The sequence below is a fragment of the Natator depressus genome, chromosome 2 (assembly GCF_965152275.1).
Source record: "Natator depressus isolate rNatDep1 chromosome 2, rNatDep2.hap1, whole genome shotgun sequence".
Lineage (NCBI taxonomy): Eukaryota > Metazoa > Chordata > Testudines > Cheloniidae > Natator > Natator depressus.
In genome coordinates this window covers 6483798-6500863 of record NC_134235.1, presented here as the reverse complement: position 1 = coordinate 6500863, position 17066 = coordinate 6483798, and the positions used below count along the sequence as shown (strand labels likewise).

General features: G+C 45.6%; 1 protein-coding gene across 10 annotated transcripts in view; it reads left to right on the top strand.

Annotated features, from left to right (window-relative positions):
- ADGRB1 (adhesion G protein-coupled receptor B1) overlaps positions 1-17066 on the top strand; it is a 370873-nt gene that overhangs the window by 287155 nt on the left and 66652 nt on the right. For all 10 annotated transcript variants that reach the window (XM_074943756.1, XM_074943760.1, XM_074943759.1 and 7 more), the window contains 3 exons: positions 3623-3726; positions 11180-11282; positions 15940-16090. In XM_074943756.1, coding sequence (XP_074799857.1) covers positions 3623-3726; positions 11180-11282; positions 15940-16090 — 358 coding nt within the window. The remainder of the gene's footprint in view (positions 1-3622; positions 3727-11179; positions 11283-15939; positions 16091-17066) is intronic.

Genomic DNA, 17066 nt, shown 5'->3' with positions numbered 1-17066 from the left:
CCTTGATGAAACATGTAGGAGGCTTAATTGAAGTGATCTGAGCTACAGAAGTGAAATCTTGGAAGAGTGTTGCCATTTTCATAATGTCATAAAATTAATACTGTAATGATAAATAGTGTGTAATAAGCATGTCATAAAAAAACCAAATTATTTCCAAGATCACTGCTTCTATAATTTATGCTCAGGTAAGGGAGAAAATCCCTGGAAATATTCATTTTTAGGAGGGGGATCGCAAGATTTGATATTTTTGTGAAATGGGTTCACGGGCTGTTAAAGGTTGGGAACCACTGGCTTAGGTGAATAAAGTAGCGCAGAATTCCTTCCTCGCCTAAACCCCCAGGGTTTATAACATACATGGCTTTCTAGATACCCAAGCAGTGCGACTTCTACACTGCTAGTTTTAGCAGTTGCATCCCACTGTCTGGCCACTACTAGAGCCTTTCCCCACTGTAGTGGAAGGCTCCAGCAGTGGGGAAGGGTGCTGGGCCAGAGCCTTTCTCTGTGCATGTAGATACACACCACAGTGAGAAGTGAGGATGCAGGCTGCCTTTCACTGCGGCGCATAGCTACATGTATGGCACCTGTATTCTGCACACTGCTATAAGTGTAGACGTAGCCTTAGATTGTAAGCTCTTTGGGTCAGAGATCATTTTTTTTGTTGCTGTTCTTGTTCTGTGTTTTTGTACAGTGCCTAGCACAATGAGGTCCTGGTCCCTGGTTGAGGCTCCTTGGCGCTTTGGTAGTAACAAATGAGTAATAATAATAAGGAGCTGGAAGCAGGGCATTCTTCATGAGGCCCTTAGACTCTGGAATTCACTTCCCCACATGTTGGTCAGCCAGAGATTGATTTGTTAACCTTAGAGCATGTGGCAAAGCCCATCTTTTCTGACAGGCATTTCAGGAAGAGGGGAGTTCTAGCTGGTGACTGATGTAGACGTCACGTTGGTTGGAATCATAGGATGGGTTGTTTTTTAGTTTTTTTAGGTTTCTTTTCACTGCAATGTGATTACTGGTAATTGGATACTTGTTTAGTTGGGACACTGAGATATTGCATTGCTGATTTTGATACTTACGAGGGTATCATTATGTGTTTTTGATGAGTAAGAGGTGACTAGAGATAGGGGCTAGGTGCTGGAGAGATCTAAATTATGAAAGAAACAGCTGTTAAACTGCAGTGTATAATGATGGGTGAATTTCTCAAAGAGCCTGAGCTGAAGCCTGTCGAAGTTAATGGAAAGGCTCCCATTGACTGTAGTGGCCTTTGAATCAGACCCCAGATCCAGAATCTCATTTAGGTTGAGCGTCCAAAGGTTTGGACGCTTCTTGAAAAGTTTATCCCAAACTCTTTGGGCTGGAAATCCTGCAAGATTTCCCCTGGGGTCTCTAGTACATGCTGGTGGGGTTCAGTTTATAAGCACTTTAAGAAGAGTCTTGCTCTTCATTAACGCCTCTAATGAGAGCCAAAATGTGCCGAGGGCCCACAGCAACCAAACGAAACAACTGAAAAAACATCACCCAGCTTTTTCAAACTGCAGGGAAGTTTCAGAGCAGGTGCAGTTCACTTCTGGGCAAAGGTTCAGCTCAGTTCTCATTTGGTCCAATCTGGTTTGCTTGTCCCTAGTTAGCAGAGTGTATTGCAGAGTTAACCGCATGCGGACTACTTGTCTGTGAGGGCTGCCTGTTCCTGTCCCAGATCCACGCAGAGCCAGTGCTGGGGGATGTTTATGTCAGAAACCACCTCGTTTCAGCAGCTGTAGCAATAAACCTGGATACCGGAAAACCTAATAATGTCATCGTCCCTGGCCTCACACCCTCACAAGCTGCCTCAATCAGTTCAATCACAAGGGATCATTCTCCTCTGTCATCAGCATTGTGGATTTCTGCTAGCTGTTCTGTATTCATTCCAAGCCGGGAGCATTGACATGGATAGCATGGAGCATGGTGGATAAGAAACATGCAACAGAGAAATACACAGTGTAGTCTGGAGAAGGGGAAATTTTGCCATCCATGATCTGGAGAACCAGATTAGGAGGAGCCACTATGGAGCACTTGACGCTTCAAGAGCACATGGCTGACAGGAGCTGTGGGTTCACACATCAAGAGAGAGATATTCCTCTCTCCCATCCCCACTCATGACTTCTCCAGCTATGCTAAAGGCTGGTCAGGTCTAATGCATAGGATGAACTACCTGTACAGGTTCTCCCTCCCACGCCCTCCACCACCAAACCTTTTAAAAACTGCCTTGCCATGTGTTTACCCCCAAAGTCTCCACTCATGGGCAGTGTCTGGGAACCAGTGAGACCACTTGCTATTTGACCCAATAAAGGTCTCAAGCAAAAACATGGACAACCTTAATGTTTAGTAGACCCCCGCATCTCCTTCTGCATGAATAACAAGCCAAATTCATCCCTGGTCTACCTCCATTGCATTCGGTGCCGTTACACCTGCAATGAGTTTGGCCTCACAGAGTTTAAGACAATCCTTCAATGCCACAGCCCAGTTTTGACCAGCCAAGTGGTGGGTCCACCAAACGGACTTGGCCACACAGGAGATCAGTTCATACCATTCTTTTCCCTGTCCTGTATGAATTACTAGTTACTAGACTCCCCCCTTTCTTTCCATGAGTGAAACTAATTTCGTCCCCCTTCCTTCCTTCCCCCACCCGCCACCCACTGCGTGGCAGAAGAGTTATAGCTGAACTGAAAAATTAGAAGTGCAAATTCTTTACTTCAAGGATGAGACCATGGGACCCCCCAAGGCTGAACATCCAGGAATCAAAACAATATGGGATTCAAAGCATAAGCATGAAAGGAAGTTTGGGGCAAACGGAGGAACTCAGGAGGAGGGAGTCACCATAATATGATCATCTTCCCCTGCTGTGGTCTCAGATGCCATTTGAGGATTTGTATGTTGGCTGTGAATGGGTAGCTAGTTAACTCCTTTCTTTTCCCAGGTGAGGGGACAGGAGGGAGGTGAGGGAGTAGGGGCAGGTGGGATTCTGTAATTTGGGTGAATTCCCTCCAAGTGTACCGGCTTGCTGTGCATAGGAAGAGACGCCGGGTGCAGTCGAGGAAGGATGGTGAAACAATGGCCATTCCAGCTGGATGTTATCACCGAGTTTATTTATTTATTTTCCCCTTCGCTTGTTTTGTCTCCTTGCCTGCCAGATGGTGCTTTCTAATTGGTGGAAGATTTTCACCCTCTTCTCATCCTCCGAGCTGCAATGATAGCCGCTCCCAGAAGAGCTGATTTGTAAACATGCGAGCGTGCGGCCCGCCTGCTGCCATTGCCTCATTAACCCTCTCGGGAGCCTCGTGTTAAAGATGAAGGGCCCAGTTCTCCTCTCTCAGGCAGCACTCTCACACTGTTTGTCTCCATTAACTTCACTGGAATCCCTCCTGGTTTACACCAGTCTATGTGAGAATAGAATCAGGTGTGATGAGAGGCTGGGTCAACCAAAAATGTGTCTGTTTCTCACATCCTATTTGTTTGTTTCAGTTTGATGTGATCGCCAGGTCAATTGACACGTGCTCAGGCAATTGTGGGGGAAAGATCTTGTTATGAAACCGAGCTGGTAGCATTTGCTGAGCATCCTTTTTGTCTCTTGTTTTCTCTCTTTCAGAACATGGAAAAGGTGCTGGTCCCTTCTGTCACGTTAATCGTAGGCTGTGGAGTATCTTCGCTGACGCTTTTGCTCTTGATTATCATTTACGTCTCTGTCTGGAGGTACAGATTTCTTTCTCCACTTTTCTCACTGGGCACAGCAGCTGTCACCTGGGCTGGGTGGATTCTGGAGGTTCTGCCCTCCTGTTGTGGATGTTTGGGTATCCGAGGTAGAGCCATTTTCTGACGAGCAGGTGCTGAAGGATGTGGTGTTGGTGGCTCAGTAGATGGCATTCTCTTCTCTGGCACATAACCCAGTATGGTGCTGGCTGGAGAGGCAATGGAGCTAGTTCTCTGAACACTTGAGTCACAGACGTTAACATTTTCAAAAGTGACTCGCTGTTTTGGGGTACCTCGGTTCTTGGGTGTCCACCTTGGGACACTTTAAGAGGCCTGATTTTCAGAGGGTGGTTGCTCAGCACTTTCTGAAAATCAGGACCCTTTAAGGTGTCTCAAGTTGGAGATGGGCAAAATCGAAGCACCCAAAATCACGAAAGCTTATGCTCAAATAAATTGGTTAGTCTCTAAGGTGCCACAAGTACTCCTTTTCTTTTTGTGAATACAGACTAACACGGCTGTTACTCTGAAACCAAAATCACTAGTCACTTTTGAAAACGTAGGTCCGAATGATCCCACAGCAATTTTCATAAACTTAAGGGTATTAAAACCGAGCGTCCTGGCCTAATCCCAATTTAGATAGCTACATTCTGTCTGCCTAAATTCCCCCTGTAGTTTCAAATATGGGATTCTTCTTCACTTCCTGTTGAATAGGGTTACTGTTCACTACTAAACAGCTGCTGTGTATCACCCCAGAAGTAGCTGCATTTTTGTGGTGGCTTTGACTCCTTAACATACAAAGTTTGATGCATCCAAGGCCTGCACTGGCATAGAGTCTCCAGAGGAAAGACCCCACTCAAAGCCCAGGTACATGTAACTCTGTAGTTTATAAGGCCAGAAGGGGCTTAGTCTGACCTCCTGCATAGCACAGGCCATTGAACCTCACCCAGGGATTCCTGCATTGAGCCCAACAACTTGTGCTTGAGCTAGAGTGTATATTTTAGAAAGTCCAACCTTGCTATAAAGACTCCACATTACAGAGAATGTGCCACATTGCTTGGTAAACTGTCCCAATTGTCAGCTACTCTCACTGTTAATAATGTACACCTTATTTCCAGCCTGAATTTTTTAGCTTCCGATTCCACCCGCTGGGTCTTGGTTTGCCTATGCCTGGGGAGTGAGTCGAGGTGAGTTTGAGGTGAATGTTGGGGCTAGTTTGTAGCAAGATTGGGCCTCAGTTTTATATTTAACCTGAGGCTGAATTTCCAAGCAAGCCAACTACAGGCAGGAGTTTCCAAGTGAGCCTGCGACTCAAGTTTGTCTAGGTTAAGAAGCTCTCTATGATCAGAATTTTTCTCCCTATACTTACAGCCTGCGATCAGATCGCCTCTTAAAGTCTCTTTGATAAGATAAATTAATTGTGAGGTTCTTTAATCTCTCACTGTGAGGCAGGTTTCCGGATCTCAAATCATTTTCGTGTCTCACCTCTGAACCCTCCTCATTGTTTCAACATCCTTTTTAACGTGCGGACACCAGAACTGGACACACTTGCAGTAGCAATCTCCCCTGTGTTGTATGCAGGTAATATCTCCTGCTCAACATTCCTCTGTGTATTACACATCCCAGGATCAAGTCAGCCCTTTTAGCCATGTTATCTCTTACAGACAATGGGGAGTTCTCAGAAGTGGGTCCAGCTGTATTATTCCTAAGTCATTACCATCCGAGTCCAGGAACTCCGCAAACCTGGCCTTTTGCCAATGCATGGGAAAGTAGCTTCTTGTTACAACAACGTTCTACCCACATGGTGTTCTGTGGAGAGCACTTACTGGAATTCAGCTGCTTTGTGGAGATTTAGCTGAGAATTTCCCATGCAGACTTTTGGACAAAGGCAGCTGGAGCATGTGTGTGTGTAGGCTCAGCTTGAAAACCAACCTGCTCTCATGAATAGATTCACTGAGGCTGATAATTTGGAAACATTCCCAGAGTTTTGCCCAACTAGAGTTTGCTTCTGTATGAGAAGGCAGAGAGAGGAAACGGGAATGAGAGCAAGAGGGAAGGGGGAGTTCAGGACTTTTGGAGAATGGGCAAGATACCTGAGAGAACATGAAAGAATCCTCGGGTTCTCAGTCAAATCCTCAGAAGCTGTTTCCCCATACTGATACGTGCCAGGCTATCAGTGAGAGTGGGTTGGAGCTTTTTGGCTCGAGTGACCAGTTCAGATACAGTCAAACTGGCAGAACGTGGTTCCAAACTGAACATTGTTACTGTCTGATGGGCTGTTTAGTGATCTCTTGGTGGACTCAGTCCAGTGTCTGGTGGACAGATGGTGGCAACCCTCACTCATCCCCTCCACTAAGGGTACATCACTCCCTTTGTTTGCAGCCTTGACAGAGCAGCCAGTGACATAATGGGACATGAAAACTGAACTACCTCCCCGTCCCCAGCAGTGGTTGCCCCTGGTGAGGCTTGGAGATGCAGCCTGCTTGTGATCCATGTGCTCTACATGTTCTGTGGGTAAAGAGAGGACTTCTCTGCCCAGAACAATCCATCCTGAGCCTTATATGAGTGCAGAATTCTCTCAAAAAATGCCCCACAAATGGGCAAAGCCAAGGGGGATAGATTGTAGGGAACATTCCTCCCTGGCTGGGGATGGGCCAGGTCATCTAATCCTCTTGCAAAGCTCTGATTGTTGTGACTTCTTTTCCTCTGCTTCTTGACACCCAGGAGCATTCATGAATGTTCTCGTGTATTTTCCATCCCTGATCTCAATGTTGTGTAGCAACCCACTGAGCTGCAGTGACCTTTCCATACCACCATGATCAATGTTCTGTATTGATTAGCTTTCCCACTGCTTCTCTCATCAGCCAGTCAACAAGCAGAAAAGCCCAGGCCTCTGTGGTTTGCCACTGATGGCTGTGTGAAAGCTACGTCCATGTCTTTCTGCAAGATATCAGCATGAGTGAGTCTCACCTCCTGCTCCTCACAGCTGAGTGTAATTTTTGTGGCTGTCCATGAACTGCCAAGGTGCTTCTGCCTCCTGTTTCATGCTGGCCCTGCTTTAAATCCAGTTGTCTTCCCTTCCCTAGAGGTGCTCAGATACTGCGGTGGGGGGTCATAGGAGAAGATAGCCAGATAGAAAGTGTGGTTACAAAGAAATAACGAAAGAAGCATAGTTGTGTGGCTCTCCCTGCAGCTTGGAGAAGCTGGAGCTATGGTTCCAAACTGCCTCAATTTTGGCGAGGCTTTGCCCCATCGGAAGCACCCTGGAGTATCAGGAGGTGTGATCTCCTGCGCTTTAGTGGGTGAATGCAGGCGCGTTTAACTTCAAGGAGAGGAATGTGCAGTGGCTCTCATGCAGTGGTGAGTGTGCTGTGCCGTGGCACCTTTGGGATGTGGTGTGTATGTAGCGTAGGTGGAAGAGGGCAGGCCCCGAATGTCCCCTCATCTCAGTATTTTCAGAGTGCACAGAGACTCAAGTGGAGTGCGGGCCAGAAGGGACGACTGCTGCCTTACGGGTTATTCTAGGACGAGGGCAATGATGAAGGCACGGGGGCTTTGTTTCCGTAAGGATGAAGCTGTGGTAATCTGGATACTGGAGTGAGGTAGAGATGCTCACAGCTAGTGCAGACCTCAATGGCCAGTACTTCATTATAAACGAGCTGCTCATTCCATGACAAACCGTCAGCCAAGTCTTGACTAAGGTTGACTGCCTTGGGGAATGCAGGACAAATCTGCATTGACCATAGGCAACTGAGCCTCATTGTCCATTGCCCTGTACCTTGTACCGTCACTTACAATTGGTGCAGAATAGGTGTAATGGGAACAGGAGCATTTACAGAAGCATTTACAATTTGCATTGGTGTAGATGATTGCAGGTATTGCAGGGCCTTGGGGAATCAGGGCCATTCTCTGGGGTTATGTCAGGCCGTGAAGTTGGCAAGATGATTATGAGTATGATAATAATGGTAATGGAAGATTTCTGTTCAAACAGACTGAATCCAAAAAGCCCTGGACTGAGGGGACTCAAGAATCAGGATCACAATTTTGTGTCTTGAGCCCAGGGAAAAAAAGAAAGTTGACATAGATTACAGTCATGTAATTTTTGACCCAAGGAATTTAAAGCACTTTGCCAATATTAAGCGACTCACCCAGTATCGCACCAATGGGAATGGAGTCCAGGACATCTGTCTTCCTGCTCTGATCATTGTACATTGCCTCACTAGCTGGAAAACCAAGAAGAGAGTATGCTTATTCCTAAACATATGCCACAGAAAGAAGGGAGGTTTACCCTTCCGCCCACTCTGAATCCTCTTTCACTTGGCTGTGAATGTCCAGATAACTTCCCATCCAGAGCATGTATTTGCCCCCACTCAATGGTTTGCATTACATTTGCTCTGTGTGCTCTTTACCATGACTCAAAGCTCTGAGTTTTCCTCTGTGTGCTGTCTCTCTCACCCCACCCTGGGAATTTCAGAGATAACCCACCAGATGGCCATAGCTTCCCCCATTGCCCTCTGAGAACACATCACCCTGTCCTAGGGAGACAGGAGAGGAAAAGGGTGCTGGGCACCAGGGATTTGGGGAAGTGGAAAAGGAAGGCTTTTCCAGACTACATGGCTTGCTGCTGCAGCATCTGCATCACCCAATCTGACACTGCACCATCGTTGGATTGCGTCTGCATGTGCCTTTTTAATCTTAGCATCTGTTTCTGTTGCCACCGAGCAGCTTCCACTGGGCTCGTGGCCAGTGGAGAGCTTGACCCGTTTACCCCCTATGTCTTATGGCTAATTTATGTCAGACATAGGGAGACTTGGGCATTCTTCCAGGACTGGTGCTTGGCACTCATACTGGTAGGAAATGGCGGAGCCAAGACAATTGGCAGTGTCCTCAGTGGTCCTTGATGTCTACTGTTTCCAGGTGGAGTAGAGGTTCCCAATTCTCCCCTCTAATCCCACAGTCTATTCCCCTTCCTTCTCCCATGCCTATATCCCTACTGCCGTTCAAATTACCTGGTCTCCCCCAGCAATACGGTTCCCTCTTAGCCTTTGCAAGGGCTGAGATGATATTGAAAGCTGAACTGTGAAGGTTTTGTGACTGTTCAACCAATGTTTAACCTGGCAGATCCCAGCCAAGCCCTGGGGTGTCTCATGCCTTCTGGACTGGCCAGTGTCCTGGGTTAAAGGTAGCTTCTAGGGGGCAGTGTGCTGGGAGTGGTAGGGTCTGTGGTTGCTAAGTGGAGGGACCAGATTAGAGCCTCTAGGCAAAGTCAGGCCAGACTCACTTGCCTCCCCTTGCCAGGATCCACACACACACACACACACACCCCAACCCATGTAGGCTCCTTGTTCCACCACCCTCTGTGGCAAGGTACTGCCTCCTGCTTCCTGTGTGCAAGCAGCAGAGGGTTGGTGGTTCAGAGCTGGAAGCTGTAGCAGTGATTTCTCGGCATGGAACATATCTGTTCTGAAAGAAGGGGATGCTTGCTGACTAGAGACTTCCAGAATATTTGCATTGAGACATAGGCTAGATTCACCTGTCAGTGAACCCAGCACCAGTGTGCGTGAACATTGGGCCTAGATTGGAATGGGGAGTCAGAGACAGCCTGGGGACTGAGCTGAGGTGAATTTGAGGTGGATATTGGGGAAAGATTGGGTTCAATTTTCAAGGGAAACTGAAGCTGAATTTCCGAGCAAGATAACTGCAGGCTGGAGTTTCCAAGAGAGGCTTTCCAGGGATGTTGGGGGGAGGATGAGTCTTGGCGAGAGCTGGCTAGGAGCCTAGTTTCAGTGAGAGCTCAAGAGCTGAGTCTCAGGGAAGTTTGGGCTGATTGCTGCTTTCAGCATAAACCCAGTTACTCTCAGTGTCACAGAGCCACAGCTGGAGTTCATGCTGAGCATTTATATTTGCCTGAACGCAAAACGGAAAGGGAAGTAAAGTGGAGTTGAAGGCTGCAGGCCGTGTACCAACAGCACATGGTCCCACTCAACACAGCCCGGGCACCTGGCGCACTGAGCAGTGAATGCTGCTTTGGCTGGGCCAGCAAGGAATCCAGAGCTCAGTACACAGCCCAACATATTTACTGTTGCCCAAAATTAGTCACTGTTATTAAATTACTAGGCAACATGCTGGAATACACACTTCAGAGAGAAATCCTGCCATGACCTCCAGGGGATGCTAATAGAGCTCACTCTCTAATTTCCCTGGGCCTAAGGTCCTGTTTCGACTCAGGCAAACGCCCACCAATGTCAGTGGGAGTACTTGGATGAGTAAAGTGACTCATGCATGGGACTGGGCCCTAAGTCGATTGCTGAGTAATGCAGTCACTTTCTTTTCTTTTCTTTTCTTTTCTTTTCTTTTCTTTTCTTTTCTTTTCTTTAATTAGAAGTGTACTGAGAAATCTCCCCAAATTAATGAGTGAGTTTAATTAGATTCCACGCACACAATTCAGGAGCAAGTCATAGCTGTGCTGTGCATTGATAATCAGAAAGGAGTAATGATTTGAGGCTGGTAGGTGCTAAAGTCAAGAGCTGCTACTGTGGATTCCCAGAGTCCAGCACCAAAATCCTTACTTAGACACCTACATGACTGCCCTGTTTTTTTAAGGGCTTTGTGCCCCCCAACTCCTGTGGAAAGGATATCAGCAGCACCTTTAGAAACCAATCAATGATTATTTTCTGTTTCAGGGATGCCTTGTCAGGTTAAGCAAAGGGGGGAAGTTGATTTTCAAGCAGTTTGTTAAGAAAATGCATTTATTTGTAATCTCCTTTTATAGCCTGCATGCCTGTGGCTCTGTGACTGATTTTTTGGAAATCTTAGCACGTCTGCTTTGTTGTTTAAAGCTGCTTTTCAAGGTCCCTTTCACATCATTTGAACTGAAGAGAACTTTTAGCGCTTAGCAAGTTTCAGAAAAGGTTTAGACATTTATATGAATAAGAATAGCATCTGTACCGACAGTAGCTAGGATAAAAATTACAGGGGTTTTCAATCTTTGTCCTTCAGGGCACCAGCTGATCACTACCTGGGGTCAGGAAGAAACTTCATCCTCATATAGTGTAGCATTGTACAGTTGGAGTCCTGTGCTTTCCCCTAAAGCATCCAGCTTTTGCCACTGGCAGAGACTGAGTACGCCACTGATTTGTCAGCTCATACACTCCTAACATTTATATTCCTGTCTCATCTAGGAAGATAGCATTGTCTAGTGGCTAGAGCATAGGCCTGAGGTCTGTTCCTGGCTCTACCACTGACCTGCTGTGTGACCTTTTGGGAAAGTCACGGTACCTCTTTGCCCTCCCCCCTCCTTTGTCTATGGAGATTATAAAATCTTTAGGGCAGGGACTATCTTTTACTAAGTATCTATACAGGGCCTAGCACAATGGGGCCCTGATCTGGTTGCACCCTTTAGGAGCTACTGTAATACAAATTAAAATACAGTAGTCCCCTCCCTCTTTTCTCTTTGCAGATACATCCGCTCAGAACGCTCTGTCATTCTCATCAACTTCTGCCTGTCCATCATTTCCTCCAATGCTCTCATTCTGATTGGACAAACCCAGACCCGGAATAAGGTAGGATACAAATTTCTTGTTCTCTGATTTAGCACTGAGCTGATCTGTTCAGGCAGCTTTCCCCTTCATCCCGCTTTGCCTCCCCCTGTTAATTAGCTGTGTGTCAGAGACACCACTAAACGGCAGATTTTAATTTTCTTTCTTGCTCGCTCCTTGATGATTTGGGAGCATCCTCAGGGCTTTCATGAAAAACCAATATGATATTTTTAAATATCTGCCTAGAGTTAGCGGGCACATGGCGCAGCAAAGGAGCATGGTTGTTTGTAAGACTTTAGCCATTTTATCTTCCAAAAACTCAAAAAGACAGATGGGCAGGGTGTGCGGGGAGGAACCCCAGCAACTCTGCACTGTAAATGCTTTGCCCTTCTTGGCTGGCTTTCGTCCTTGGAGCTCAAAGTATGTTGCAAGCATGAATAAAAAGAGCCTCACAACACCCTCTCTAGCGTAGGAAAGTGTCATGAGACCCATTGTACACATTGCAGAGTTAAGGCATGGGGGCCCAGCACCTCCTCAGTATTTAGATTTCAAATCAATAGGAGTCAGACACCTAAGTACTTGGAGATATGAGCCTGAGAGCTTAAATGATTTACACAAGGTCACAGAGTGAGTCGGTGACAAAGTTGGAATACCCAGTTGCCCTGATGTAGCCACTAACGTACACTCCTTCTCTGTATTATCAAGCAGGCTACCATAATGACTCTGTTTGCCGGCCAAAGCACTTTAATTCTCCTACTGGCACCTTTTATAATACCAGCCAACTCTTACCATCCATCACTCTGAAGGCACTTTACAGAGGAGGCCACTGTGCTGTATTATCCCTATTTTACAGATCAGGAAACTAGGCCCTAAAAATGGGAAGGGACTTCTCCAAAGTCACCTAGCGGGCTAGTGCCAGAACCAGGACTAGAACCCAGGTCTCATAAGATCAGTGCTAGCTATGCTGTCTCTTCTTGAAGCTTTATTACAGGGAAGCCCTAGGACTGAATGAGCAGTGGTGACTGACTAGCCATTTGGTCCCTAGAGAGGGCCTTTCAGTTCAGTGCCAGGGCACGTCTGGGGGCCAGTGTGGAAGACATTTCCCTGCTGCTGCTGCTCAGGTCATACTTTCTGTGGATAAATAGAGGGACTCAGTCCCCAGGCCTGCAAGTCCCTCGTACGATGTGCACTGCGAAAGTAAAGCCATAAGCTTGCCCTCTTTGTGCATCGTGCATGGTCTGTTAAGTGGTAGGGTGGGCTGGGAGGGATGGCGAGAATGGCTTTGCAGGGGCTTTGACTGGGAACTTCAGCTGAAGCCAAGAGATGTGTGTGCCAGGGCGATGAAGAACAGCATCTCTCCAAGTTCCTTCCCATTTAATAAACCTGGAGGACCACAGCTATGGCTCCTCTTTGGCTCTGGTCGCTAAAAAAGCAACTTCATCCTGGGGAAAAAAAAAAGTCAACAATTTTGGTGGAGCCGCTCCTGTGCCTTTATTTATTTCTGTCCCGCTTCGGTGCAAAGTTATGGTCTAGTTTGTCCTTGGTGCTTTTGCTCCCAATTTTATGGATGTCCCTCATCAGAGCCTTTAGTGGGCAATTCAGTGCTTCTGACTGTGATTGCAAGAGGCAGATTAGTTCTTTGCACATAAATATGTATGAAACCCCATAAATAGAAAGGTTATTCTTGGATTTCCGCTCAGCCGTCTAGTAAACAGTCTCCAGGAGGGAACAGAGAAAGAAACTACGCAGAGAAAAGGTTTGGGCTCCATGGGGTCTAAATTAGAAATTTATAAAAGCTGAATTATTGATGATGGAGCGTCTGAAAATTTGGCAAGGGTTTGCAGCTCCATTTCCCCCCAAGGGTTTCTTTGTCATTGATTCGCTTCAGTATTGTGAATTTGTCCTTCATTTCCACCTGTGGCACTCCAAAGACCAGAATCTGATTCTATCTGCAAAACTCTTCAACGATGAAAGTGCTGGATAGGGGCTAAATAATTGTAAGGCAATACAAAAGGAATGAGCCCTGCATTATCCAGTCAAACATTCGTTTCTGTGAGTTGAGTAATATATTGTAGGCACGATTATGTGGTATTAATTAGGACTCAATTAATAAAGAATGAAAGAAAAGTAATGTAATTAATGCAAACTGACATGGGTTTATGGAAAATAAATTCTGTCAAACTAACTCGATGTCTTTTTTTGACGAGATTACAAATTTGGTAGATACATTTAATAGTATTGACATAATATAGTTAGATTTCTGTAAAGCATCTGACTTGGTACTGCATGATATTTTGATTAAAAAACTAGAATGATACCAAGTTAATATGGCACACATGAAATGGATTAAAAACCGACTGTCTGATAGGTCTCAGAATGTAATTATAAACAGGGAATTGTCAACGAGCAGGTGTGTTTCCAGTGGGATCTCTCAAACACTGGTTCTTGGCTCTCTGCTATTTAACATCTTTATAAATCACTGAAAGAAAACATCAAATTATCACTGATAAAGTTTGCAGATGACACAAAAATTGGGGAAGTGGTGAATAATGAAGGGGACAGGTCACTGGTTCATAATGATCTAGATCACTTGGTAGGCTGGGCACAAGCATAAAATATGCACTTTAATATGGCCAAATGTAACTGTATGCATCTGGGAACAAAGAATGTCGGCCAGACTTACAGGATGCGGCACTTTATCCTGGGAAGCAGTGATTCCGAAAAAAGATTTGGGGTCATGGTGGAGCAGCTGAACATGAGCTCCCAGTGTGATGCTGTGGCCAAAAGAGCTAATGTGATCTTAAGTTGGAAAAACAGGAGAATCTCTTGTAAGAGTAGAGAGATTATTTTACATCTATATTTGGCACTGGTGTGACCACTGCTGGAATCCTGTGTCCAGCTTTGGTGCCCATTGCTCAAGAGGATGTTGGTAAATTGGAGAGGATTCAGAGAAGAACCACGAGAATGATTAAAGGAGTAGGAAACATGCCATATAGTGTCAGACTCAAAGAGCTCAATCTAGCTTGACAAAGAGAAGGTTAAGGGGTGACGTGATCACAAGTCTATCAGTATCTACATGTGGAACAAATATTTAATAATGGGCTTTTCAATCTAGCAGAGCAAGATCTAACATGATCCAATGGCTGGAATTTGAAGCGAGACAAATTCAGACTGGAAATAAGGCGTCATTTTTTAACAGTGAGGATAATTATTCACTGGAAGAACGTACCAAGAGTGGTGGTGGATTCTCCATCACTGACAATTTTTAAATCAGGACAAGGTGTTTTTCTAAAAGATCTGCTCTAGGAATTATTTTGGGGCAGTTCTCTGGCCTGTGTTACACATATGGTCAGACTAGATGATCACAAAGATTCTTTCTGGCCTTAGAGTCTATGAATATGTCTGCTGCAAAGGAAAAAAAAATCTTTTCTTCAAAAAGAGAAGTGTAAGCACCCTGTATGGACCCTAGTAGAACAGCTTGGTAAATTGGCTTGAGTAGCAGTCTCTCCTGTGAAAGTTGCTGGTTTGAACCCAGCATGGTGTAGCAATGGAAAAAAGTTCTTACTATCTCAGAACTTCTTGATGAACAATGGGTATGTCTGCACTAGAGCTGGAAAGTGAAATTTCCAGCTTTGGTAGATTTACCTGCTCTAGTTTTATTGCACTTGCGTGCTATAAATAGAAGTGTAGCTAGCATGGCATGGGCAGCGGGACAGGTGGACAGGGCCAGATTCTCAGCTGGTGCAAAGTGAGCATAGCTCTGTCAAAGTTAATGGTGCTACACCAATTTATACCAGCTGAAGATCCAGCCCAGAGGAATGAGAGAAGGTCTTTTCAGTTATCCAGTCCATCTCCCTACCACTGTGGGATTATTCCCTATACCACATTTTCTAGTATTTTCCCCAGTCTAACTTTAACTATCTCTAGCTTCTTCCTGGTCCCTTGGGAGACTGCTCTCACTATTATGAAATTTCTCCCTATAGTCCTTCCAAAATTACCTTTTCTTAATGTCATCCCATTACTCCTAGTTATACCCTTTAGGACAATTCCTCTCCTCCTTGTAGACAGCTATCATCCCACTCCACAGTCATCATTCTCCCCAGCTCTACATGATCCATTCGCTCAGTCTTTAAGTAACAATCTTGGACTGGCTGGGACATGAGCTAAATAGCCTTCTGCAGATCTCACCTCTGTGATTTTGATGTCAGTAATATGGCATGTCTGGCTCTTTGGGTAGAGAAGGTTCCATGCCATTTTAATATCTGAGCAGATCTATCCTCTATCTGAAGACAGATACATAAATACTTTAAAAGTCTGACCCCAAGCATTTTTGGCCACTTAGAAAATAAATCCTAATCCTGATCCCATTGAAGTCAAGGACAAAAATCCAGTTGATTTGGATAGGACAAGAATTTTTCCCTATTGGATGCACTTGGGCTCCAATTCAGCAAAACTCTTACACACGTGCCTAACTTTAAGCATACGCTCAAGTCCCAGTGACTTCAATGGGATGCTTAAAATTTAAGCACATGCTTCAGTGGTTTGCTGAATCAGGACCTTGAAGGTGAAATGCATCTTTCCATTGTCTGATTCCAGCCAGCTTCCTTCTAGAATGCGGTTTGGGAGCTGTTCCCCTTCCCTGCTGCTAATCTCACCTGTATCCCTTTCCTCCCAACTCCAGGTGATATGCACACTGGTGGCAGCTTTTCTGCATTTCTTCTTCCTCTCCTCTTTCTGTTGGGTGCTGACAGAGGCCTGGCAATCCTACATGGCTGTGACGGGCAGGTTACGGAACCGCATCATTCGCAAGCGCTTCTTGTGTCTCGGATGGGGTGAGAATTATGGGTCTGTGACTCAACAGCATACAGGAATCTAGCATATAGTGGGAGCGTGGGGGCCCTTTTATCATCTGAACATTAGTGTGCCTTTCTGCTTAGCTGGGGAGGGGCAGAATGGCAGTGCTGGAAACAACTACTGTACCTGTGAAAGGGTTTGCTGGGGGATTGGATCTCTTTCTCCACCTTCCATTCTCCCTGCATTTTCCTCGTCTTCCCTGTCTGTCTCATTCTCCCTCCATGCCCTTCATATTCTCTCTCACACTCTTTCTCCCTCCTAGTGAAACAAGCTCTGAAATTCTGTCTCCATGGCAGCAGGGTTTTCCATAGGCAAATCAACTATTAGTCTGGTGCAGATGTTTGCAGCTAATTTTTCTCCCTCTGTCTTTCCCGTATGTTTAATTTATTAGCCTTAAATGAGGCATTTTGTTGTAGAAATCGAATGCAATAATGTGGAGTGGGCTTTCAAAGATGTTACAAGCTGGAGTTCGGAAAGAGCAACATCACAAAAAGTTTGAACAAAAGCGAGTGAACAAACACGCACACAGAGAAAACATTGCACTGTACGAGTGACTCATTTTACTCCGGAAGTCAAACACTTTTCCCCAGGCAAGATATTTCTGATGCTTATAAAAGGACTTGGTGTGATACGGACTGACATTTCAAGAAGCAGCCTCACGCCAGCATCTCAACTCGTGGAGTAAGCAGATTCTCCGGCCACATGATCAATCTTGCAGCTGACCTCCTTTTGTTTGACCTGGCTAACCTGACCTGGGCTTTTAGCTCTGATCCCCTTAGCTCTTGGGATTTCCTAGTGATATAGTTGTGAATAGAATATACCCCACAAGCTAAAGAGAGTAGTCTAAACCTACCAATGTCAAGGTGTTAAGATTAGAAGTAGAGCATTTAAGGCCATATTCTGCCCTTGGATGCACTCTTGCAATACTCATTGGCCAGGAATGGAAACCATACA